This window comes from Alternaria viburni (assembly GCF_023758015.1).
Source record: "Alternaria viburni strain BMP 2772 chromosome Unknown scaffold_6, whole genome shotgun sequence".
Lineage (NCBI taxonomy): Eukaryota > Fungi > Ascomycota > Dothideomycetes > Pleosporales > Pleosporaceae > Alternaria > Alternaria viburni.
Window position 1 is genome coordinate 655829 of NW_026055775.1, and position 25518 is coordinate 681346.

At 51.5% G+C, this 25518-nt stretch overlaps 11 protein-coding genes across 11 annotated transcripts; 4 read left to right on the forward strand and 7 right to left on the reverse strand.

The window, feature by feature from the left end:
* Positions 1 to 358: 358 nt before the first annotated feature.
* On the reverse strand, positions 359 to 2103 carry J4E79_003665 (uncharacterized protein; the record flags this gene model as incomplete). The annotated part of the gene is made up of 2 exons (XM_049352557.1): positions 359 to 446; positions 740 to 2103. The coding sequence occupies 2 exons, from the start codon at positions 2101 to 2103 to the stop codon at positions 359 to 361; spliced, it is 1452 nt and encodes a 483-aa protein (XP_049212936.1).
* Positions 2104 to 2556: 453 nt separating this feature from the next.
* J4E79_003666 (uncharacterized protein) lies at positions 2557 to 4026 on the reverse strand (the record flags this gene model as incomplete). The annotated part of the gene is made up of 5 exons (XM_049352558.1): positions 2557 to 2906; positions 2977 to 3343; positions 3398 to 3724; positions 3773 to 3957; positions 4008 to 4026. The coding sequence occupies 5 exons, from the start codon at positions 4024 to 4026 to the stop codon at positions 2557 to 2559; spliced, it is 1248 nt and encodes a 415-aa protein (XP_049212937.1).
* Positions 4027 to 5649: 1623 nt separating this feature from the next.
* Positions 5650 to 7215, reverse strand: J4E79_003667 (uncharacterized protein; the record flags this gene model as incomplete). The annotated part of the gene is made up of 3 exons (XM_049352559.1): positions 5650 to 6080; positions 6133 to 6873; positions 6921 to 7215. The coding sequence occupies 3 exons, from the start codon at positions 7213 to 7215 to the stop codon at positions 5650 to 5652; spliced, it is 1467 nt and encodes a 488-aa protein (XP_049212938.1).
* A 2705-nt stretch (positions 7216 to 9920) lies between these two features.
* J4E79_003668 (uncharacterized protein) lies at positions 9921 to 10664 on the forward strand (the record flags this gene model as incomplete). Its single annotated transcript, XM_049352560.1, has 1 exon — positions 9921 to 10664. One exon carries the CDS (start codon positions 9921 to 9923, stop codon positions 10662 to 10664), a length of 744 nt encoding a protein of 247 aa, XP_049212939.1.
* A 266-nt stretch (positions 10665 to 10930) lies between these two features.
* On the reverse strand, positions 10931 to 11818 carry J4E79_003669 (uncharacterized protein; the record flags this gene model as incomplete). Its single annotated transcript, XM_049352561.1, has 1 exon — positions 10931 to 11818. The coding sequence occupies one exon, from the start codon at positions 11816 to 11818 to the stop codon at positions 10931 to 10933; it is 888 nt and encodes a 295-aa protein (XP_049212940.1).
* A 618-nt stretch (positions 11819 to 12436) lies between these two features.
* On the reverse strand, positions 12437 to 13186 carry J4E79_003670 (uncharacterized protein; the record flags this gene model as incomplete). The annotated part of the gene is made up of 1 exon (XM_049352562.1): positions 12437 to 13186. The coding sequence occupies one exon, from the start codon at positions 13184 to 13186 to the stop codon at positions 12437 to 12439; it is 750 nt and encodes a 249-aa protein (XP_049212941.1).
* A 2131-nt stretch (positions 13187 to 15317) lies between these two features.
* Positions 15318 to 16579, forward strand: J4E79_003671 (uncharacterized protein; the record flags this gene model as incomplete). The annotated part of the gene is made up of 2 exons (XM_049352563.1): positions 15318 to 15436; positions 15490 to 16579. 2 exons carry the CDS (start codon positions 15318 to 15320, stop codon positions 16577 to 16579), a joined length of 1209 nt encoding a protein of 402 aa, XP_049212942.1.
* A 606-nt stretch (positions 16580 to 17185) lies between these two features.
* Positions 17186 to 18268, reverse strand: J4E79_003672 (uncharacterized protein; the record flags this gene model as incomplete). The annotated part of the gene is made up of 1 exon (XM_049352564.1): positions 17186 to 18268. The coding sequence occupies one exon, from the start codon at positions 18266 to 18268 to the stop codon at positions 17186 to 17188; it is 1083 nt and encodes a 360-aa protein (XP_049212943.1).
* A 1390-nt stretch (positions 18269 to 19658) lies between these two features.
* On the forward strand, positions 19659 to 20089 carry J4E79_003673 (uncharacterized protein; the record flags this gene model as incomplete). The annotated part of the gene is made up of 2 exons (XM_049352565.1): positions 19659 to 19837; positions 19927 to 20089. 2 exons carry the CDS (start codon positions 19659 to 19661, stop codon positions 20087 to 20089), a joined length of 342 nt encoding a protein of 113 aa, XP_049212944.1.
* A 367-nt stretch (positions 20090 to 20456) lies between these two features.
* On the forward strand, positions 20457 to 21845 carry J4E79_003674 (uncharacterized protein; the record flags this gene model as incomplete). The annotated part of the gene is made up of 3 exons (XM_049352566.1): positions 20457 to 20736; positions 20800 to 21426; positions 21556 to 21845. The coding sequence occupies 3 exons, from the start codon at positions 20457 to 20459 to the stop codon at positions 21843 to 21845; spliced, it is 1197 nt and encodes a 398-aa protein (XP_049212945.1).
* Positions 21846 to 22962: 1117 nt separating this feature from the next.
* Positions 22963 to 23520, reverse strand: J4E79_003675 (uncharacterized protein; the record flags this gene model as incomplete). Its single annotated transcript, XM_049352567.1, has 2 exons — positions 22963 to 23278; positions 23342 to 23520. 2 exons carry the CDS (start codon positions 23518 to 23520, stop codon positions 22963 to 22965), a joined length of 495 nt encoding a protein of 164 aa, XP_049212946.1.
* Positions 23521 to 25518: the final 1998 nt, after the last annotated feature.

Here is a 25518-nt window from a genome sequence, read left to right on the forward strand (position 1 = left end):
CAAAAGCCTATGCAACAACACTGATCCACGAGACCTCAAGCCACTGCGATATCTCTCGTGCAATTACCTGGGATATAGTTGTGTTCCCTTTTGTTCCTTTGTTCTCTCAAAGTCTCATCCATCTCATCAGCCCCTCTGTCTCTTATGCTGACACTGTTCTTTCCATCATTTCCTCGATGAACGCGTTGCTCTCGTAGATGCCACATCCGGAGGCGCTGGTGTGGTACTTGCACTACGTGTCATAGCACGCGTCTGCATGCGGTGCTGTGGCGTCGTTGGCTGCGGCGGAAGGGGCGCAGGAGGCGACTGAGGCGATGATGCGGAGTCCACATAAGACGATACAGAAGACAACGACGAACTATCTGGAGATGCAGGCGAAGATGGTAGAGGAGGTAGGTCCGCCAACGGCGATGCTGGCGCTGATGGAGAAGTGCGCAATTTCGCTTCTATAGGCGTTGTAGATCGTGAAGATGAAGAGTCGGATGATAGACTGGTCCTGCAGCTTCGCTTCATGGGAGGGTCGGAGTGTTGTTTGTCTTCTTCCTCGTCGCCGCTAATGCCTTCTTTGTCTTCGCTTGACTCGCTCGATAACGACTTGCGCTTACGAGACGATGGTGAGGAGGAGCCACTGTTGGGTTGACTTGCTTCCGCGCTTTCGTTTTCGCGTTTGTTCCGAAGAGCTGGAAGGGATGGTGAGGATGGATTAGACGTACTAGATGAATGAGACTGGAATGAACACTCTGCGGCCGATACGGGTGGGGAGGAGGGTATGCATAGGTAGGGTGACGGGTCTGAGGGCATGCCGTTGCTCTCGACCGCAATAGCCTTAGTTTCCTCTTCAGTCTGAACGAGTGTATCGTCTTCATCATCCGAGTAATCGAAACCAAAGCCGCCGGTTGGTTGATTTGGTGTCTTCGTTAGCGCAGTCTGAAGCGCATTTGTAGGCTTTGTCGGTTGCTCATTCGTCTCCTTGACAGCATTTTTATCTTCAGCTTTGGTAACAGCGAAGATGATATGCGACTTGCCATCTCTCCAAACGAGCTTGTTACCCTGCTCGTCCTCCACGTCTATACCCACAGCATTCCCATCTTCCGAAAACGCGACATGTACTGCCTCGAAGTTACGGGACGGTTCGTCGTCCAGTAGTCCTTTCAGTGACTCTGGACCGAACGCCAGATGATGTATATTCAGAATGCCACGCTCCTTCCGCGATGGTTTCATATCCGAGTTCTTCTCCTGTTTCTCGGTGCAAGCTTGCGGCACGTCTTGATCCTGTGTAAGCTGCTGAAGGGTGGCTTTGGGAATAGTAAAGTTGTTCTCGTGGAAATGGAAAGCGATCGGAGGGACTTCAAGATGCCTATCGGTAATCATACACTTGAGCATATCGCCAAAGAACTTCAATCGGGCTTCGCTACCGTTGAAGTGCTCTTCCGGTCGGGACGGCTTATAGTTGAGGACGCACTCGATGACGATTTGGAAACACTCCAGCAACGCCGTGGCTTTCTTCGCCTTGTCGCGCAGGTACACGAATGTTTCTATGAACACCTTGTTTGGAGCGCGCTGTTGGATATAGCTGCCCATGACTGGAAAGAGTTCTGAGCAGTACTTGAACGTAGCGAAGTGCTTTTCAACGTCTGGTGCGCATAGAAGAATGCGGAGCTCGGGGTCTGTGATACGAGAGAGCGCAAGCGGATTCGATAGTAAAGCTTTGAGTTGTTGAATAACCTCTAGACCAGCAGCATGCTTTACATCGAGGTAGGTGGCTAAATCCTGCAGCTGCTCAGTCTCGTCTTCGTCGTACGAGCCTTGATCTTCTTCATTTGGGTGCGCATGAGCTTGCACTATGTCATCCATCTCACCGCGCTCAATCGGTTTAGCAGCGCGTGCTTCGGCTCGGCAGTCATCGCAGTAATCAAAGATAGTATTCTCAGCGGCAATCCGGGTTTCGGTGTCGTCAGTCGGGACACAGTTCGCGGGTGCACAGTCGACACCTTGGACTAAGTGTATTTCTTTCGCGTTAAAGCAAAGAGAGGTGTGCTCGGGCTTCGTCGAGAGCACGGTGTGGGCGCACTCGCTGTATGTAACGCATGTGAAGCCGCACATCGTCGACAGAATCGGGTGACCGACTTAAGACTGTGTGTGAGATGGTCTGAGAACAGGCGTAAGATGATAGGCCTAGGATGGTGTAGATTCAGGCAGCTGTAGTAGCGGAAGCTAGTGTGGTATAGTCGGACGGAAGAGAAGTGCAACCTGTTCGTCTTGGCAGGATCGAAGAAACACGTTGGTGTAGTTTGAAATAATGAAGTACGTTGCTGTACCCTTTTCAGTGCACGATGTCGAACGAAATAACGGGTGGCGTGGGGAGGAAGTGAAAGAATTCGACTATATACATTGTGGGAACACTCTGCAACGAACCAATTTGCATAAAGACACCACTCACTTCTGACGCATTACCGGTCAAACATACGCCTTTTGCAGGAAGAAAGAGAACTAGTACATACAGCACTAAGCGTTTGCTGTGAGACAAGCGCGAGCCAAACCAGACAGCGCAACATCTCACTTCTTGTTCAAAGCATTGACCTTCTTTGCATGCTCGTAGACAAGCTGTTGGGCTTCCGCGTCTTCCAGAAAGATCGTAAATCCGTCGTCGTGATTGCTTCCATAAGAGTAGCCGGAGTAGCCAAATTGCCAGTACATATCCGGCATCTTCTCCTTTAGACTGGTGGCCTGCCATAGTCCGATAGCTTCAAGTCTTGTGACGTTCGAGGTCTTGCTGAGGTATTCTTGCCTCTTGTCGTCGGTTAGCCATCCATACTCTTCGTGTACGACTGGCTTTCCAACGGCACGGGAGGCTTCGGCGTGATCGATGATCCATTGGTTTGCCCATTCGACGCTCTTGGACCACCCTATCGCAAGTCTAGTCAGTATTGCTCAAAGAATGATAGTGTTGATGCCTGTCGAATGAAATACACGTACAATCGGGATAGGTATGAAAGGTACCGAAGTCGATGTTCTTGAGCGCCAACTCCTTGTCGTAGTCGCCACCATCGTATCCATTGTAGAAGCCATCGTCACTAGGCCTGTTGAACCCTCCTTCACCACCCCATGTAACAAGATGGTCCTTGTCGAGTGACTTGACGTATGTGCTCATCTCATCGATCCATTCGGTGATCATGTCAGGGGTGCAGTTCTCGCTGCGCGGCAAGTTGCGCACACCATCAGCACCGCATCGTGGTTCGTTCGCCAACTCCCACGCCATAATGGCTGAAGACTTGGCGTAGCGCTTGACGATCTCCTTGACGTACTTCTTGTACGCCTTCTTGATGGCTGGGACATGATAGAACTAACGAAGGTTATGTTAGTCTATGATCATGTAGGCAAAGACTGTGTGACTTACATCGTCATGGTACTTATAGCCGAGGTTGGTCGTGTAGACATCCATGCCACCATAGTCGGCCCAGTTGTTTGTCAAAGCAACGATGAGCTTCATGCCAGTTTTCTCCGCAGCCTTGACGACTTTGTCGAACGGTACTAGGTTGATCTCCTGTGTTCCGTTGCTCCACCATTGCAGGACGTTCGGACTGGGACCAGCACCTTCGCCACCGTACTGTGGTAGTCCGTTTGCGAGAGTCGTCCTGTTGCGATCGTTGAAGCCCCATGTCCTGAAGACGTTGAGTCCAGCCTTCTTCGCGGCACCCAGGCCAGCCTCTACATCGGATTGGAGCTGTGGAGTTTCAGTAAGTGTGGCAAGTCTGAAGTGAAATATACTGACGTCGTTGAACGGAAAGTAATAGGCATTGCTACCTGCGAAGTAGAAATCTTTTCCGTCTAGTTTGAAGGCGTTGCCTTTGGTTGTGACAAAGCCAGCGGGTGCTTTCCTGCTAACTACTGCAGCCGAAGTACTAGTAGCTAGCAGTAAAAGCGAAGCAAGGCCGTAGATCATCTCGATCAGTCTTTCTGCTTGAGTGTGTTTCCTCACTTTCTACGCGTATTGCAAACATATGTACCGTTTCGGTTTCTGAGCATTTTGACGCTATACCACTCTGGACACGGAGAGCCTTCTCACGAGATCATCTTGCACTCCGCGTTAGTCTTCCCCGCGATATATTGTGATCGCAATAGCCAAGCATCCGATCTGGCTGCTGATTGGTGCAAATGGACTAATCAGAGCTTCCGCACATGAACCAGATCTTCCAGAACATTGGTATCCGGGGAGACCTACCAAGAAGTATGGCAAACTGAGTACGTGGAAGAACGGGCCTGTAGCCATTGCTCACAGCAATTTGCATCTCTTGGAGCTCCAGGCCACGTGCCGAAGTAAATTGTTGCTAGCATGAGGATTAGTTATCACTCTGGCTCTAGTACCCTTTGAACCCGGAAGCACTCTTGCCATGCCATTGATCGGGTTGGCGAGGTCTCTTGGTTGCGGATAGCGCAACAGTCCAAGCATGAGCTTTGTTGCGTCCTGTTTGCCATGGGCGCTCTAAGCTACGTATCATTTCTTCAGCCATCATGGCGGATGCGCGAGCGGTCAGCAAGGGCGAAGATGCTTGTAGCAGCGAGGCGCGAGGCTGTCGTGAAAGCCTTCCTATGAACACCGCGTGTTTTTAAGTGCATTGCTCCGGATATTGTTCGTATAGGTTGCGACAGGTCTGCAAGCGAACGGGTTGTGCATCAACAAGGGTCGCCGATACCATACAACGCGCGCAACGACGCGACTTTCCACGTCGCATGATAGACTAGAGACGAAAAGTTGACTATCGCGTAGCGTTGAGCTGTATACGAATGTTCGAACGAGAACATAAGATGATGCAAACCCTCGTATGAGGACCTCGGGAAGTAAAGACTGATAGGGGTCAGAACACGTACCTTGGACGGTGCTGGACCAGAACGTCGTCATACGCGACGACATGAACCATCCCTCCATGCCAGTTATCTCCTCAGCACTTAATAGAACCGATCCGCGTAAGAGTCGCGACTAGAACGCGTTCGTTTCTGTTGTAGGCACATCTCAATCGTGCCTCGTGTTCATGACGCAATGATGGCTAGGTGGGAAAGCAGCTGACGCGCCAAGACCCGTGATCCGGCGCGAAGTGGAGCGAAGCTTCCTCCCGGCCGCCACGACGAAGCGTTCGACTGTGTCATCACGAAAACACCCACGAATGTTGTCTTTCCACAGCACTAAGCCGTCCCGAACAACCGCCAGATCCACAGGGGGGATGTCCAGGCTATTTTTCGTGACTGACTACGATTCCGAGCCGGCTAATTTTCCGGACCGGCCACATTTCCAGACTTCGTGCGCGCCTATATCAGGAGCGAGGGCATATGCGGCAAACGCTATGCAGCACTGCTCATCTCTTCCACCACGTCCTCTTTGGTTTTGCGTATTCTTTTCGTTGTGTTGTTGACCTGATCGTTCAAGTCGCGCAATCTGAGGTCCGCTTGTCACGCGGCATGCCGACATGGCTGGTCGATGCGATGGCCTTACGAAATACGCTGTCAGATCGCGTGATATGAGTACCTTGATTCACGATCATAAAGAGAAGGAACGCTGTTGATTATGAGCGAAAGAGGATTGCATTACTTAAGATTGAGCTCGGAAGAATTCGGAGATTTCAAGACCGCTATGTTAAAACGGGGAAACAGCATCTAAACCTTGGAGTCATCTGTTCGTCCGAGCGAGTTCGGGTCGACATTCTCGGCCTCATCGTACGACTGACCATCTTCGTCTTTGATCCCCGTTATGTGCGTGACAACCTTGGCTGCGAAAGTATCGCAACTGACGTTCATTGCAGTTCGGAAGCGGTCGAGGAACCAGTCAATAGCGATGACGACGGCGTACATTCCAGTGATTGGGATGTTGACACTGGAAGCAATCATGACAACCAAGACCAGACTCGAACTTGGAATAGGTGTGGTTCCGATCGAAGCGAGAGTCGAGAGTAGAATGACAATGATGTAATCGGCACCGTTCAAGGTGATGCCTTGAGTGGCGGCCAAAAATACGACGACGATCGGGAAGTAGATCGCAGTACCATCCATGTTGATCAAACAACCGAGAGGTACGGCAAACTTGGTTACTAACTGTGTGTCAGTGATCGCGATCGACTACCTATAACCATGGAGACTGACCTGTGATGGGAATACCCTGCTTCAAAACACAGCGAATGGTAACGGGCAAGGTCGCAGCGCTGGAGGCGGTTCCCCAAGCGGTAATCCATGCTGGACTCATCTTCATCCAGAACGTGTACGGGTTGGATCTGGTGATCGCGAAGAAAATGATGGGAATTACAATGAAAAGGTGGATGAACATGCCGACCAAGGTACCACCAATCAAAATACCCAGGTTCGTCCCAATCTCAGCAATATCGAGACGGAACAGATTCGGCATGATCAAGAAGAACACTCCAATAGGCGCAAGGTGGATCAAAACTGTGATGACCTTGAGGACGATAACTTCGACTTCTTCGACTGCTCGATGGATCGCACCTCCTGGCTTGATGACATATCCAAGGACGACGGCCGTGACAAGTACCGAAAGGAGGGCATCGGTCGCCAGGGCGTTGACGATGTTGTTGGGAACCAACGAGAAGAACATGTCTTCGACGACATCGTGGATGGCAGTTTCTTTCCTTTCGTCCACAAGCTCCTTGTTCTCGTCGTCCAGATCCAGAGCACTCCCTGAGACTGGGTTCATGAGTTTACTCCAGACCAGGCCGACTAGTAGGGCAGAGTGTGCGACAGCGAGGATGGTGGTGATGACGTAGTAGCCAATTGTCCAGCGAGCGAGTTTACCCGCTGCACCTCCTCCCTGTGTCATGTTGCGCAGACGTTGGATTGCCAGAATCATTGCGGTAACGATCATTGGAAGTACTGCGATAATCAGCTCACGCGTCTAGAGAGGTTTCATTGCAACATACCGACTGCTCTCAATGCGCGCAACCAAAGGTTACCTGGGATGGCAAGTATCGTGATGGCCGCGTCTGGTACTTCGTCTACCGTAGTGGTAACTGCCAAACCAATAGCAATGGCCAGAAGAGCGGCGATGATGATCTGCCATACTGATCCTGGCGTCATGACTCTCTGCACAAACGTCTTCTTCTCTTCCTCAGCGACGGTCGGCCGTGGCATGATGTCTTCTGACGGTGTGCTGTTCGGGCTCGAGGTGGTGCGAACAGCAGCCTCGCCGTGCTTTACTTCTCCGGCTTCGCCCATGATTGGCAGATTCTGGGCAGGCGGAAAGAATGAAAGACTTCTTCGGATTCCGAGAGAGTAGTGGAACAGCAGTCGAGCAGGCAGCCTAGTCGGTCACGCACAGCCAGGACATCTTATACATGAACCCCGCCCCTTGGTATCTGCAAATCACTTGTGTGGCAACCAAGAGATAACGATTCTGTTACCAATACTTCGGGATGCTACCGTACTTTCAGACAACGCCCGACCCCAGTCTCCACGGCCTATCACAAGGACAAGCCACTTGGATCCGCGGGCATCGATTCGCCATGTCTGAGTCTAGGTCGCGACGGAAAGCCCGACAGTAGTGCAGACTATCTCCCCAGGCATTGGAACTCGACCCTTGGAACTGTTGGCGGCGCTGGTGACTATCGCACGAAATGGAAGGTTACAAGCAAAGTTGCGTTCCGAGTTCCGTCTCGTCCTGTCTTGGCCGAACAAGGGTCGGTTGACCGGCAGCGTTTTGCCAAGCCATGGCTACACCACTCCACTCGAGACATGACACGCTATTGGACCAGACATGGATAACAGAACACTGTGGGGAATCATCATCCACGTTTGTGTAGAGGAGTGCGAAGCCTTGGTGCTTTCGTCGCGTGTGCATCGAAGCTTGGCCAGCGGCGCAGCGCGTCTGGGCGCTTGCTGCCATCGCGTATGCTAAGATGAGGAACATGATAAGGCCATAGGGCAAGTGTCGGCTCAAGAATACTCGGATGTGGGAAGGATGAAGACTTCCAAGCTCGTTATCGTGTCAGCATGCGCACCACTGCAACACGAGGCAGGTAAGATCATTCGGAGATGACACGGCATCACTTCGTCTCTATGAAGTCAATGCTGATCATAGGTACCTTCTTACCAATGGGTCGCTTACTTGTTCTCCAAAAACTATAATCATAAGGGTTCCGTCTGCCTGGATGGTGGGCCATGAAAGTCCCATCTGCATGCATTTGCGGATCGACCAGGCAATTCTAGGTACGCGAGGCCTCACTGCAACGACACCCACGGCTTATCGACCCATAACAATGGGTGAGGATCATCTAGAACAATTTCTAGCGCCTAGATAAGCTGCTTCGATATGCAGTCGGCTTGCAGGCTCCGCTATATGTGCTAAGCCAAGATGTTACATCTTCGAGGTAGGCACACTTATCAGTTTACAACCCTCGTCACAGCGACATCAATGGTTCGCCACTTGTCTTTCGCGAAATCTTTTAGTCTTTGTCGTCTCATACATTGCAGACATCGACTATCCTACATCACAAGCAGGACGATCACATTTGAAAGTATTAGTGTCAGCTTACGTGCGCAATATCAGGATGACCTTCACGTCGTCAGGCCCCACACTGTAGGCGACTTTTACTGCGCAACATCACCATTGAAAACGCTTATCATGTCCATTCCAAGTACAGTAATCCACTCTCTTCCTGACCGACGGCTAGTTCAGGTCCTCGCCCAACCGCCGGCAGGCGTATTCCTGCAGCTAATAACGCCCTCCGTCTCATCCTCCGTCTCGACCGATATACCATCGACTGGATTTCACTTCTTCTTCTTCTTCGGTGAAGCTTTCTTTGGAGAAAGGCTCCCTACGATAGTCGCTCTAAGCGTCGCGTCCTCCGCAGCGATAGTCAAGTTATAGTCATCCGTCGACGTCGCCCTCCATTTCATGAATGAGAGAATCGGCGCCAGAGATGTAGCATCGAGATCCACGGGGATCAAGATTTCACTCGCCTCGGTTCGATCCCCCGTAGGCCATCGATGCAGGTCGTCATCAACGCGATACCTGTAAGACTGAGCCAACAGCGGTCCTCTCCAATACTCACCAGCCACCTGACCAAGTGATGCCATTACACATTGGTTGTAGGGTTGCTTGTTACCAAGAGCGTTACCGTCATGCCGAACTGTGATCCGATCACGCAGTTGCCTGTTACCTTCGCGGAAGCAGTCAAAAGTTGCGTCCCCACCGGAAGGTACACCGGTTACGAACAATCTTAGGTCCTCGCGGTCGATGTGCCGCTGGCAAGGTAATCCGTAATACTTCAGCCAAACAAAACGTGGCTGTGAGCAGTCAACTGGAAAGTAAATACAGCGAGAATATAACCAGGACGGGCGAGCGTTCTGTCCGAAGTATTGCAAGGTACCACACAGCGGTGCATGCTTCTCCGCATCTGCGACACGGCAGGTAGAGGAACAGTAGGGCATGTTGAGGCAGTGCATGCAGAATTCGGTGCTAGGTTTGGGACATAGGCCGCAGCAATCTCCAATTATTTCAACCGCGTTCATTTCAATCGATCACACCATCTCTCAATGGGCGCTGTATTGATATAGGCATCTTCCGTGCGACACAATCATGTCTGAGCGCGATCACCATGCGCCCTCGTCATGCGCATTTACTATGCTTGTGTAGCAGACATCAGCAGCACCCGATGTTCACACGTGCATGAATGACTAGAATCTGGTCTTCGGCTCTGCAAAGAAAAACTAATTACGCATCGCACGATGGTATTAGACTACAGTAATCAGTGCATACTTGCTCGTGGTACAACATGCGGAGCGGACTCTTTGACGATCGCGGAAGCCGGACACAAAGTTACATCCGATCCGGGCACATCGTGGTACGAAAGATCAGGCACACCACTACACTAGAGATGAGCCGGTGGTTATAAAAGGGAAAAGCAAGAACATATAAAACCATGAAGCCATACAGTCACTCAATACCAAACACAACAATGTCTCAGTTCAAAGTTGCAATTTACATTTACCCAGATGGCGACCTCCTGGATTTCTCAGGTCCAGCCGAGATATACTGCCACTACCACGACATGGAAATGGACATGAGTAAACCAGCTCCTTTCGCAGTAACTACCTTCGCCCATCAGAGCCCCGTCACGTCCATCTCCAAAGCCATGGTCTACTTGCCGAATGCCACTTTCGCCGAAATGTCCAGCCGCATTGAAGAATACGACATCCTGGTCATTCCCGGCGCGCACGACGATACCATCAAACAACTCATCAGCAGCAAAGAGGGCAAAGAGTTGGCTGAGCTTATTCGACGATTCTCGAACACGAAGCCAAGGGAAGAGACGGGCAAGAGATTTCTGCAATCTGTTTGCACTGGAGGCCTCATCTTGGCGGCTTCTGGAGTACTTGCAGGCCGTACCGTCACAACACATCATCTGTCGCTCGACCTGCAGAAGACGCTCGCTGATGAAGCTGCGGGCGGTGATTCGAAAATCAACGTTGTGAGGCAACGATGGTCGGATGCGGGCACTACCGAGGCGGGTGTGCGCATTGTGACCGCTGGTGGAGTTAGCTCGGGTATCGACACTTCGCTATGGGTTGTGGGACAGTGCTATGGATCGAAGGCGGCGGAGATCGTTTCGGAGGTTTCGGAGTTTGACATGAGGCCAGCAGCGTGGGGAGTAACTCCAGCATAGACAGTGTTGGGGCAAATTATGCTACAAAGGAGATCTGATTGGACTTGATAGAACAGTAGAAAGCGCGTGTAAAACTCATCGCAATAGAAGGCAGAAAGACAAACTTGAAGTAATGCAGCAAGACTTGATGGATGCTTTCTGATTAGGTCTACCACCCTACCGTCTGGAGCACGCAAGGCTAACCATGAGTGCTAGAGCGAAATTCATGAGAGATCGCTGCCATCATGCCCAACATCCGATAGCTGATAGTTTAAGTAAAGAGTGAATCATGCGGCCTCATCCTCAACACCGTCTTCCAGACTGTGAGGTACAGCATCGTCTTTGGGACTATCTTCCAGGCACTGAGGTATGACATCGTCTATCAGCTCGGTAGCGGTTGCTTTGGCAAGGTGGCCAACACGCTTCGCGGAGTTGGCCATGTTGATCAGCTTTAGTTCGCGAGCCTGCTTCTCAGCGCGCGCAACATCCTCGAGAAGCCTAGCTTCCGTGGCTTTGCGCCTCCTGGCACGGCGATCCATCTCCACTTGAGGATAGTACTCGATGCCTTGTTCCTTCCATTCTATGTTGCGCTTCTCGACTGCCGCGCACTGTATCCTGAAATTTACGAGGTGCTGTTTGGGGGTGGCGCTATTTTCTACCGCATTGTGACGGTAGCGCCACGTGTCGGTCGGCATAGGTATGGAATCGGGATCTTCCAAGGCCTCTTGCTCCCAAAAGTATTGTTCCTCGTCATGATCTTCCTGGTATTGTTCATAGCAATAATCCTGCTCGGCTCGTTTAGCTTCGAGAGAGCGGCGGACGTGGACCTGAAGACGCTCTGGAAGAGCATTGATATCCTGCTGTATGCGGTCCTCTTCGTCATATCTTTCAATATGCTTACGACGCCAGTATTCGAAGTTTTCGTAGGCCTTAAGATAACTGACGTTGAGCTTACGTTGCTCCGCCTCATCAAGCTTGACGGCAGCGAAGCGTTGGGCGTTTTGACAAGCCTCGGCCCATTTCAAGATAGCCATGGGCTCATCGCCCTGTAGTCCGTTCCACCATGCGCTGTTCGCATCAAATATCCCGGCAGGAAGCTTGCCTCGCCAGTCCGAATCATCATCCTCATCTTCGTAGTCTTCTTCCACTTCTTCTTCCGGGCTGAGGTGAGACATGCAATATTCATAAGCTTGTCGTATTTCCACAAAACGGGAAGTAGCTACTGCTTTGTTGACTGCATTTGTCTTGTCGGGATGATAAGCTAGAGCTAAAATCTTGAACCTCGACCGAACCGAAGTTTCCGATGCCGTTGGTGCAAGGCCCAAAGCCTTGAAGAAGGATGCGCCTGACATATTCGAATTTAGGTGCAGTAACTTGTACTTTGGTAGTCGGGTAGCTGTAGAGCGCAGGTTGGTTGGGCGAAGAAGTAGGGGGTGGTCGTGTATGGATGTGAGTGTTGAAAGGTACAACACCAGGGAGCTTATATGCACACGATGCGTTCGTGATGTTGATTCACTACTGCGAATTACTAGAGTGGAAGCCACTATGAGCTTCCAGAGGCTGACCCAGCCGGCAGTGTGGCAATGAGACGCTGCAGTGAAAAGCAGTAGACATACGCTGAGTCGCAAGTGGAATGCGGGTAGTGATATGAGTACTTTCACATCTCATTTTGAGTCTGCAAACCTGTCGATGTCAGAGTCTTGGACATCGAAAAAGAGTTTGTTAGACTAACTCATCGATGCTTTTGCTCCTTTGTTGCGGAGACCATGTGGGAGACTACCATGTACAACACATCACAAGTGTTGCGAGATGCCCCTCCATCCTGTGTAGAACCAGAAGTCAGTACTTGCATACTCCATGAGTTGACAATAGTGCTTGAAGATGGCCCTAGTTCCAGGATGTGTCCTCGATTTGAGCGCTTCGATGAACTCCGGCGCGACGGCGATCGGCCAGATCATCGTCGCTCGCAAGGCTGGATGAGTAGAAGTCTCCAACGAATACTGAAGACCATTTCGGAGTACTTCAGCCGCCCTAGCCGCATTGATGTCGTCCGGCGATGGATTTGCAGAAGTGGGACAGCTCAGCGCTTGGATGTCCACGAGAAGGGCAGATAACAAGGACGGTGGCTTAGGCATTTCTTCAGCAGGCCGGACAATGGCTGCGAAGGGACCTTTTCTCAGCATGTCGGTCACACTGGTAAGTACATAATCCATGCCGCGTGCTAGCTGCAGAATCTCCACCAGAACGTCCAAGTTGTACGCATGCGCGTCAGCAAATGCGTTGATAACGGTCATTGATGCTGCAGCGAAGATAGCATGGCAGTTCAGAGGCCCAATGTTGGCAACGGCCTGGTTGAGCCCTGTCAGTGCTGCGCTTTGATGTGTCGAGGCGGCCATACGAAAGTGTGTGGCCCTGGAAGTGTTGATGTAAGCGAGATGGTTCGCGGAAAAGGCTAGTATGCTGTGTAAGAGGAAAGGATACTTGAAGGCTTGTTGTGGAACAGCGAGCCCCCAGATTTGCTTCACGTGCTCGGTGCCCGGCATAGTTTGATATGCATGTGCGGTATAATGGTGCGTCAGTTCCAAGTCCTGCATCCAGCCTTCTTCTGAGACACCTGCTAATAATGGAGATGCGCTCCCCTCTTGGATTAGACCCGTGTCCAGTGGCGTTGTTCCATTTCCATTCGTGGGTGTTGACGCGTTCATTGGGGTAGGATCGTTACGTGGAGATGTTGTGTCTACACGACTTGGACTTTGGCTTGCAACCCCCAGAAGGCTGCACTCGACGTGATACTTAGTGCAAGCGCCGCATGGTCTACTCTCATCGCACTGAATGTGGGTGAGTATACGCTGACGCGACAGACTTGGAAGGGGAAGCTACCTTGACGCGTCTGGCTTTGCACTGTGCGCATCCCGAACGCGTCTTCTTGGAGCCAAACCTAGGCATTCGTGCGAGCTCAGATGCACGTCCCGTCCGTACGTGAGTGGATGGATGAATGCGGGCTGGGGTGGCGCGGTTGGATCACGCTCTCGAGAACGAAAGCGAGTGCGGGCGGAGATCGGAAGCTTGAACGTGATTATGTAATTGCCTCGGTCACGAGATGCTTGGCGCTTCTCCAGCTTCCATCCCGCCTACCTTCTTCAACACACAAACACGTACGATATCATGCTAGACTCTGGTCAGACAGCAATCTCGGTAAATTGGACGGCACCTTTTCGAACGAACAATATATTCAGGGGCGAGTATTCCAAAAGGACTTGTGGTCATCCTGACAGTTCATCTTCGATGAGTACTACGTGCAGTAGTATTTACAGTAAGAGGATAGAGTCTGAATAGTAGAGAATGGGAGGGCTATAACGCCATGAGAGGTACGTGAATACGCAATACTGTATACGCAATGCGACAGAACTATCTCGGCGTACGCAATTGTGATCGTCGTAGATGCAAAATGGCGAATTGCCGTGTCTTGCGAATGGGATTGAACATCGCGCACTAGTGCTGACATGCCATCATTCTTACGTGCGCCCTTACGTGGTTGTTTACATGTGAAAGCAATCTGTAACATCGCGCGAGATAGCAATTGTTGTACAGTTAAGCGTCGGTTCGTTCAGTTCAGCATCACCTCGCTAGTTTGAGTGTGCTACAACTTGCAACACCGATGCTAGAAGCGTATGCGGAGCTTTGTCAAAGACTGACCTCTACGAACGCGTTGCGCATTGTGCGCATGATTAATAAAGTCGAGTTTGACTAGGAAATAAGGCGCCGGGAGCGTCGGGATATATCTATCAATCGGCGCTACTGCGCATCCGCGGCGCGGCCTCTTCTCCGTCACGTTCCTACCGAAGTAATCATACTACGTTCAACAGTCCGCCACGATTTATGGTGGAAAGACTGTTTTAACATTCGTGTTTCGGGCGTGTTCAAATGATGGCAATGGGATGGAGTTGCGACATAAAGCCTCTGTTTCATACTGACAAAAGCACCACCGTGTGTATCTGCCCAGGTGTGTGAAGGGGTTGAGCGCATCGTACTTGGTTCTAGCTATGTACAGCCATTTGCATACCTTGTTGAGATCAGATGAGAACGCTGTCGACGACACTAGTAGCTTCCATGAGACTTGTCGTCAGCCACAATCGCGAAGCCGTTACACGTAACCGGATGGGGCCGAGAACTCAACGATTGGTGTGTCCGTGATCGCGATCAGTAAACGGTCATACCACGGACCTCCTTGGGGATCTGCCGTACAATCCCAAAGCGAGTGAACGAGGCGTTTCATTCTCATAATGATGTGTCAATGCGATCGTAGAGTCGACAAGTTTGATGCTACCTGCAGGTCTTGGGAAACCGCTCGTCAAATCTACCATGAGGAACCTCAAACGCAACGGCTTGCGTACCGTACGGGCCGGCGGTGTTCATCATATCTCTTGTGATGGGAGCTTGCCTAGCTCGTAGCACATGGATTGACCGTGTATCTTTCCGCTAAATGGCAGGGTTGGAACCAGCGACGCGCATTGCTGGAGAGCTCGGCGTAATGGCACGAATTGATGATAGTAAACTCGCTCCCCGTAGCGCTAATGCTATCCTGCGTCATCCAATTCCTCTGAACACTCGTTGTCTTGTAGGTTTCGTGGTCAGGCAATCATTCTTGTCTCCCCGGTTGTCACTCCTTTGATCATGCTCGCTGCGCAACGTACCTATATTGTGGCCATTGCCACTTTCGTAATAGTGGCAACACTCTCTTTCTATGCATTCCGCGACCAAGGTGTATTCGTCGTGGCGAGGATCACACGTCCGTATGTCAATCCAGGTCCTGCTGTAGAGCTTCTTTCACTAACAATCAGTGTAGATCATCGAACCCAACCCTCCGAGACACGGTTGCCAGTTTGTTTGCGTCCATAAAACACGATCCGAGCGCGACCGGATATGTCGATCCGTCCGGTACATACTATGAGGGTGGAAGTGAGACGATTTGGACGAAGCCTCTGGGCAAAACGGTCCTGATAGTGGACGTCGACACGCGTGTGCCGACTGGCGAGAACGAGCTTCTCAACCCAGAACGCTTAGATTGGGACAACCTCAAGACCGCAGGCGCCGGCCTGGTCTCCAACTCAATCATGAACCATTATCTGTACGCCATGGTCCATGGCTACGACTACAAGTTCTATCAAGCGCTCGACATGAAGGACCACTACAACACGTGGATATTACCCCACGTTCTGCGCGAACTGATACCTGAATATCAGTTCGTGATTGTAATGGATGCCGACGTTACAATAGCGCATCCGGACGTCCCCTTCGAGTGGATGTTCAATCGCTGGGGCATCAAACAGCACACATCCATAGCTCTTCCATGGGATACCGAAGAAATCCGCGATGAAGGCTCGATTAGCCTGGACAGCAAGGGCATGCGCGTCCTCAATACCGGCCTTGTGGTTGCGCAGAACTCGTCCACGACTTTGGAACTACTGGATGCGTGGCGCGATTGTACATCCGAAACACGCTACAAAGGATGCGCGAAATGGAGATACGAATGGAGCCACGAACAGCGCGCCTTTTCAGAATACATCCGCTACGACTTCAACAAGACGCCAGAAACGATCGTTACGATACCCTGCGACGATGCGGTAGGGTGGCCCGGTTTCCGCCAGGATATGTTATCTCGTCCTGGTACCACCAACAAGGATATATCGGATTGCAACGGGAACTTCGTTAGGCACTACACAACCATGGGAAAGACTCGTGTCAAAGATGCGAGCGCGTCTAGTGTGATGCAGATGTTCAGCGACGCGCTGCAAAAGAGTATCTTGGCAAACCCAAGTGAAGTCTGGTACAAGGAACCGGAAAAGAAGACCGAAATGCCAAAAGAGCAGCCGGATGAGGTACGGGAAGATGATCAGAGTAAACCAGACGCTGATGTGGTTCTGATCGAAAGATAACAGCTAGGTTTTGTTTTCGATGAATTTTCTTTCGGCATTCGTTTTGCATCGTGCCAGCGGTTTAGATACTACTATATTACATTATTGTACGTTGAACTAGTTGGTCTCCGTTAGTACTGATAACATCCGAAATGGGTTTACTGGTGCAATATTGTGCAAATCAGAGCTATCTTCTACTCGCGCATCGAAACCAAAGTCTGCCCCAACCCAGTGCACCCGGGCTAGCTTTCGCAAACCACGAGGCGCACGAAGGAAGGGCCAGAACTAAAGAATCTCGGTTCAAGTGTAATGTGGGATCATCATGGGAAGAAGGACAAGGTGGAAGGCAACGAGGGCGCAACTTACTATCCCTTCACGCATGCGCTCTGATTTTACGCGTCATTTGCATGGTTAGTGGCGGCGCGTGGGTGAGTGAGGTGGTTGGTGAGCTTGATGCGTCGATAACAGGCACGAGAAGGGGAAGACTAAAAGCGGGCTGGAAGAAAGCTTAGCCGAGCAATTACGTCAACTAGCGTGGTTTGTCTCTTTGGCAGCCCTGGAGTGCGGGCTACCATTCATCCGCCACTATTCATCGCATCTCTGCCTCTCCACCTTTGCATTACATATTTACAGAATCTCCTCGGGCTTGACAACAACCCAGTTCTTGTCCGCCGTAACCTCCCTCCCATTAGCAATTTGCGCCTGAGTGTTGTTCCTGATCTCCTCTTGCAGTTGCTCAAAGTACGCGTCTCTACGGTTGATCCACAGATGCACACCACCCTTTGCTGTGTCGACCCCGTGGAATTGCATGTACGAATCGCTTCCGGGAGTATCACCACCAGCCAAGATGGGGCGCTTCCATTGATCGATGTAGGTAAGGATAGCAGCCCATTTTCCGGCAAACCATGTAGCAGGTGTCCACAGATACGGAGTCACGACCAGGTCGAGATTAGCGGTCTCGTTGTAGGTTCCTTCTGTGATCTGCTTGCGAGCGTTGGTGAGCTCGCCGGAGGTAACGTTCTTCAGGACGGTGGTAACACCAATGACGTTTTGAGGTGGTACGTTGTATCCGTACTTCGGGTCGCTGGCCACCATGCGGACAAGCTCCTCATGCGCAGCGCTTATAACATAGACGGCGATGCCATTGTCCATGAGAGCATTGTAGAGCTCGACCTGGCCCCGGAACACCTTCGGCGGGTTTACGCTGCTGGATGTGACTTCGTCACCGTCCCAGTACTTCGTGGGAATGGATGAGTTGTATGCCATAAGCTCATCCACATAGGTCTTGAGTTCGCGTAGTGTGAAGCCAGACCAGATTTGTGCTGCCCATGGATAGCAGACGAAGTCGTCAATCTCGCACAAACGGTTGTAGTAGCTGTACAACGATTCGGTAAAGTTTGCAGTGTCTTTGAAATCGACCAACTTGAGGGTGGGATCCAAGTTGTCGCGCGTGAGAATGCCACGGTTCTCAAGGAAAGGAAGAAGCGATTCTTCGAGATCGTAGCGGTAACTGGTGTTGTCCATGTCGAAGACCGCATAGTTGCTTTGATTGGCGTTCTTTGCGATCATGGTGGAGAGGGCAGTCGCTGCCTCAGCAGGCCAGTGCTTGAACTGGACCTTTGGAGAAGTGCCATACTGGGGTGTGGCTGAGCTCAAAGAAGCTGTGAATGCGAGCCATGCGGCTGTCTTGAGGGGAGTTGACGACAACATTCTTTCCGTATTACCAGCTGCAGCGAATTGAACAAGGAAAACGAACGAGTGAGGATGCAGAACCAAGCCTTCGGGGATGTTGAGATTCCAGAAGAAATACTGCGGGGGCTAGGATGCGTGAACCCGGGCGCATCAATACTGCCGACGTGAACGACCGAGATAACGGTCCCACACTTACGATTCAAGTTCGGGCCTACCTTGAAGAATATCTTGAATCTGTTGGTCGCGCTATCCTCAATTGATGCTTTTGCGCGTTGCTTGATCTAAGAAGTATGCCATGCGGCTCTCGATCGCTTGCGACAGTTCATCGCAGGTGCGAGCAAGGCCGCCTCTCCATGCCTAGAAAGATCCAAACAACTGGTGTTGTGCAGCGCGATCTGCACGAGCGACTTGAGTCGCTCTTCCCTCAACAAGATGTCTTCAATGTCTTCTCTAATATACCTCCACAGGAAAGCCTTTGCGAGCTTTTCAAACCGTGTCTATCCGATATCCTGTCTTGTTATTTAGCTGCTCTAACGCAACTCGATACGGATAGACGAGCCTATCCTTTCCACCCTGCTTACGCTGGCTTGCGACATCTCGATGCCAACATGTATGCGTGCAAAAGCATTTTGGCAGACACTGGGTTCGGATGGAACTTTAGCAATAATCGTTCGTTTATCTGCAGCCTCTGACACTGCTCATGCAGCCACACCTGCATCATATCTTGAATGACGTCGTGCACATCTGACAACACTGTTGCGCCAAGCAGGCAGCCGCTGCGATTATATCATCAATTTCACACCTACATCCTCCCGACTACATCTTCGTGACTCTACCTTGACGCCGATTACACCTCCGCCCCGAACGCGCGCTGTCATGTGCGTCCATGCTCTTTCGCCAGCGCCTGCATGGCCCGGTTGTTAGAGTGATGCGACCGCAATTGTGGTTGTTTGTTCTGGCCCGCCAAACCCGCCCTCAATTCGCACAACAATAACGCCGGAGCCGCGACATCACCGCTGGCATGTATCCGCTGATCGCACCCGCTAGTTGCGCGCCTTTATCGCGTCTATGCTACTCGTCAGCAAAAAATGGACGAGAGCCCAAGACGTCGCAGGATCACCATTAGAGTAGAGCGCCACGATGCGCGTTATTCTGACACCAGCCATCAACTTCGCGGCTCCCTCGTCGACGCTCACCCGCGATTGCCGCTTCCTGACCAACGACGCTCTCTCGCCATGGTGACTTCCTGACCATCGACGCCTACTCGAGACAGTCGCTTTCCCACGACCGCCGCTCAGGCCCCGACCCGCAGTTCTCTCACCACCGAAGTTCCTGCGCCTTGCCCACAACACCACACTCTAGTCCTCGTGGCGAGGCTTGAGGCCCTGCTCAGACGTTTGACGGCGGCATGTCGAACCAAGGCGGCAGATTGTCGAAGCGCCAGCTACGGAAGGAGGAGAGACGACATAACTACCAGCGCGGTCGGGTGGAGAAGAAGTCTGCACAGGACAGCATAAGGGACAGTCTGCCTCTTGACCTCCCCAACCAACGTCGGGTTCACTTGCTGAAGTCCAAGTACGGGCCTAAGTTCGTCAAGAAAGGACCCTATTCAGACAGATTTGACTGGCGTATTGGTCTAAATATGAAAAGGCGCCTTTTCTCGCTGCATTGTCTAGTCCGAGAAAGCCGGCGCTTGACGATGCCATCCAAAGCATGATGCGCAACCTTGACGCCGCATTTGCTACCATCTCGGGGCACATTCGCGCATTAGACCCGGATGCCTACGCGAGGATGCGCTTCAGCCACCGGCCGATTGTAAAGCCGGCGCTGAATGAGTGAGAATGAGTCAGAATGACGTCGGCGTCCTCACGCCGATGCACACAAGGAGTGGCTCTAGCGTGTACCTTGGCATCACGTGCTCGCAGAAGTGCCCTTCATCGCACATATCGCAACCTTGTTACGGTGGAATGTTGATGCAGAGCAGGGATATCGCAACCTTAGTACTATTCATTTCAGCCCTTCTAGTTCTTCAAGCGCGCTGGTCGCCCTCGTACGCATACTCTATAAATTCCAACGACTTCCTTCTTGCACCCCAAACCATCCAATCTTCAACACTCACACGCTGGCTGTTCACTATCACACTGTCGCCCTTGGCACCTCCTCACTCTCTACAAGAATCTCATCTACTCGACTCAACAATCTCAACATGGTCAAGAAAGTAGCTCTCATTACTGGCGGGGCTAGTGGAATGGGACTCGCTGTTGCTGAAGCCCTCGCAGCTCGTACTAATGAAGAGTGGGACCTGCACCTTGTCGACCTCAGCGCTGATAATCTCACGAAAGCCACGTCCTCGCTCAAGAATGGGCACGCTCACCAGGCGAATGTAGCCGACTACGCCTCGCTAGTAGCAGCTTTCGAATCAGCATGGTCAATGTCAGGTCGTCTCGACTTCGTCTTCGCGAACGCTGGCATCGCCGAAAAAGACAGTGCGTAGCAATCCTGTTCGTATGGCAAATCAGACATCAACTGACTTGATCGCCAACACCTAGACTTCTACGAAGAACATGCTCTCGACGCGCCGCCTCCACCACCAAACAGCCTCGTAGTCGATGTCAATTACACGGCAGTGATAAACACCTCATGGCTTGCGTTCCACTACTTCCGGAAATCCATGGCCAAGCACGGCAGAGAGAACAATGACGCGGCCCTAGTCATGACTGCGAGTTGTGGTGGACTCTATCCAGCCGAGTTCGGCCCCATGTACTCTGGTGCAAAAGCGGGAGTAATCCACTTTAACCGTGCTATCACAGTAGCATACCACTACGCTGGCATTAGGACGTTCACGGTCTGCCCAAGCATCGTTCGCACCGGCCTGTTGAGTGAAGAGGAATGGGGGTCCCTCCCAGAGAGCTTCATGACACCCATGGAGACAGTCGTTAACGCGGTGGTCAAGGTGGTGGATGGAGGAGACATTGAGGACGCTAACGGAAAGAAGGTGGCGGGCAAGGACAACTGGGGTCTGACTGTGGAGCTTTTCGGCAAGAACTTCTACTTCCGAGACGGTGTAGACTACTGTGATGAGGCCATGAAGACTATGGCAACGAGTACGGGCATGAAGGCGCAGCTAGAGAGGATAGGGAAGCCAAAGGCGGAGGGCGAACATGGAGCGTGGGGAGGTAACGCTGACAAAGTTTGAGATTCGGCCAGTCCGACTCTTAACAATAAAACATCGGTTCCCGCATTCTATGCCACCAATTCAGACAACTCAGCCTGTGGCCTGTCGCGCTTCTCCGCAGGTAGTATAGGTATCGATCTATGCGACGGATGTCCCGTTGGGCCGCCAGCTTCAGACATTCTTGTCTCTAACACCTTTATCCTCCGATGGTACCGGCAGAAGAACCATCCTACTGTTACTAATGCCACCACTGCGAATGCTGCGCCCAATGCTATTCCTGTTATCGCATCACCCCAGAGTGTCTTGTTGTCCCTCTCCGCTATTACGCTGGATACAGGCGACAAACTAGTGGATGAAGAGACCGACATGGAGATCGTCGTCAAACTAGTAGTAGATGCGATGAGTGATGTGGATGATTGACCGTATACCGTTGTTACGCTAGAGACTAGCAACGAAGTAATAGCGAAAGAGGATGGCAGGGAGATCATCGTCGTCATACTGGTTGTAGGAGCTAGCGGCGATGTGAACGATTGATCGTAAAGAGTTGGAGCGCTATCGCTGTCTGACTTGATTGTGAGGAATGGGCCTTCCTGCTCATTCGTGTCGTTTACGAAAGGCAGGATGTCGAAGTGGCATGCGACGGGTGTGTTCCAGTTACGCCTAGTAAGGTTTTCGGCTGATGGCGAGTATGTTATGCTGCCGATAGTGCTGACTTCAGTCGATAACCCTTCCATGCCACATGGCACGTTAGCTATGGCTAATGGTAACCGAGGGTATACACAAGAGTGAGGACATACATAGCGCCTGTTCGCCAGTCCCACTGTCATCGTCGCACCACATATGTAAGAAGGCCTGATCGAAGTTGGACGTCCATTTGACATTTAGTTGATCATGGGCGTTGATGGTCAAGACAGAAGAAGCGGACTCGGGGTAGAGGAAAGAAGCCGAATATGATTGCGTCGCAACACAGCTCAAAAGACATGAAAGTGCCAAAGCGTGAATGCGAAGTGATAGCCCTGGTGTAAGGTGAACCATGCTGTAATCGAAGGTGGGCTAGTATGTCTACAGAACGGAGTGTGCGAATACAGTAAAGATGGGTTGTCGCGTCGTGGACGTGGGGTGTCGAAGTCAATGGCGCATATAAACACAGCTGCGTAGCAATTTGGTCGCTGGCTAATTGCAAAAGTCTCTTGCAGATTTATTGTGTTACTCGTACATTCGACAGACTTCGTCGTGAGTTCTAGGCCAATCCCGGTGTGACTGCGCCAGCACGCGTGATATACTCGTGTAACCGTTGTGCGGGTTCGTGCCTGGACCTTGTTCGTTTTGGGATGGCGACGCGAGGTTACACTGGCAAGTGTCGATCGCTGGTGTTGTGAATTCGGAAGTCCCTAGTTATCAGCACACATGAATTGAGTAGTAATTGATCTCATTGCACATCGATTTTCTAAGGATAGTCCTAACACTCGTTTTCTTGGTCCGTGTTGTTCTTGTCGTATCTGTCGTGTTTACCATATCGCTTTATTGTCCATGATCTCTAGCCCAAGATCGCGGCAGCCTTGTAGATTTGGTATATCGCTAGCCCGGTGCCAATAGCCCAAAGGCCGCTCCTAATCATGCTCTTCGAGTAAGTCGCGATTTGTACATATGCCAGAGAGTACGCGGCCCTGACTGCGAACCAAGCTGTGACAAATGTTGTCAAGCCCGTTGCATCGCCTGAGAGAACCTCTCGTCCTATTCCTGTTGCGGTGGTGCGTTCGGCAATGATGCTAGCGATAACGGCGGCGGCGAAGAGGGGCATTTGTTCCATATTGTTCGACTGAGCGTTCTCGGCGCGTTGGTACTTTTTGAAGCTGTGGATGTGTTAGTATCGTACTAGCAAGGGATCTTGGGTGGGGAGAGTGGGGACGCCTTACACAGCATCGGGAACCTTGCCCTTCACGGCTTCTGGTGACAACGCTGCCTTGGGGTTCGCGTTGTTGATCTTGTAGCCGTTGGCTGTGAGAAGGCTAGCTGCGTATATGTGCGGCACGAGAGAGAAGACGTAGTAGGCTGGGATAGCGAGGAGCGGGTAGTTGAGCGAGTTAGAAGACATTGTGGCGGCTTCTGGATCGCTTTGAGGATGGGGGCTTCGAGATATCGTTCAATTGACTACGTGAGAGTAAGGCGGAAACTGCGGGCGTGATGTTGAGTTGGTGAGGGGTGTAATATACATCGGGGCATAGCTGCGGGTTGACTTCGGGTGCGTTGACGTAGCTATCAAACCTTATGGGCTCAGGGTCCAGCAATCATGACGCGTATCTTCTTCGGCATCTTCAGACTAGGCATCAACAGGAGGCACTCCGATATGTTGAGTTTGTCGGCGCGCTCGTAGAGTTCATTGGACTGCAAAAGGGCCAGGCAGTGTTACATCAAGAGGATAGGATTGACGCGCCCGCCGAGGCTATCTCGGAATCCAAGTGGGCTTACTCAGCCACGCTACGAAACATGCGAGGCTCGCCGCGCTGCCATTCCATTGACCCTCATGACAACCAACTACGGATGGAAATACTGATAAATAGCATATAAGCCTCTCTTGGCTGGCGAGTTGTCGCACCGATGTTGGAATTTAATCGGATTCTGTTCGGTCGCGTATTGCATACGCCACCCTTCTCCTCGACGAATCCGAACCCTAATACTTCATCTTGCTCAAGATACAACTCATGCAACCTCTAAAGTGTCATTTTCCAGGGATTGGCTCCGCCGCAGTATTTGTAGGTCTACTTGAAAATCGATCGCCATTGCCGACGTGGTTGTAGGCAGTGCATCTACCTGGGGCCAATCGCCTACGCAGCTCTCAGCCTGCGCCATGCATTCGGGCGTAAGCCAGCCCTCTCAACTTCAACTGCATGCTTCACTTTCCGCCCTCTGAAGAACGTGGAAATACCTATTTTTCTCGTCATTTGGTGAGGTGAACTCCCATAGTTGCTGCAGATTCCGACTTTACCTACCTACAGAACACCATCACGGCTTAGTGTATCTATGGAGTACCGTCGGAGGCGCCGGTATGTATTGCCATTGGAGCCGCTGGCCTAGCGGTGACTTGCAATTGTGAGCGTATTGAGACATGACTGTCGATTTGTCTAGCGAGCAGGCTGACCTCTATTAGTCGTCCACGCCCTCCGTCCCCCGACCACGGGTATCAGCCCAAGGAGACGCGCGCATGCTCTCTGCCTGAAAAGAATGACGACGGTAGCTACAAACGAATAATACAAATCGAAGAGGGTCAGGATTACCTACTTGAGCCAAACGAAGAGCTGCGCCTCCTGAAACTCCGCAATTTAGGACAGGGTGGTTGTGCCAATGTGGAAGAGGTTGCGGACCACACTGGCAGGGTCTTCGCTCACAAGGTGTATGGGATCTATGGCTCTCCTACCGAGAGGAGACGAATCTTCGATAATGAGATCAAAGTCATCCGGCGTCTGGCTCCAAATCATCATATCACCCGGATTTTCGCGACCTACGTAGGGACGCGTGAAGTAGGCATCTTACTAACACCAGTCGCCGATTCCGGTTCGCTGGATATCTTCCTTCTGAAGGCTCATCACGGTCTCCTCACACAGGGTGAACTGGAAACATTGCACTATTCTTTCGGATGCATTGCGAGCGGATTACTATTTATGCACACTCAGAAAGTACGGCACAAAGACATCAAACCGCACAACATTCTGGTACACAAGGGTACTTTCATATATACAGATTTTGGGTCTTCTCTGGACTATAGTGCTGCTACGCGAAGCGTGACAACAGGCCGCCCCGATACCATCACCCGCAAATATGCTGCACCCGAGCTGCACGACTGGTCGCCGCGCAGTTCAAAAACAGATATATTTTCGCTCGGTTGTGTTTTCTTGGAAATACTAGGCGCACTTGTACTTGGCCAAATAGACCCAACCATGACTCCCTACGGGGATCATACCGAAGAGATTCACAAGTACATGCGGAAGAGAAAGACTGAGTATGACGATTGGATACAGGTTGTCATTGAGATAACTTGCAAAATGCTACACGTCGAACCGGAAATTCGACCGTCTGCCAGAGCAATTACCGGGGT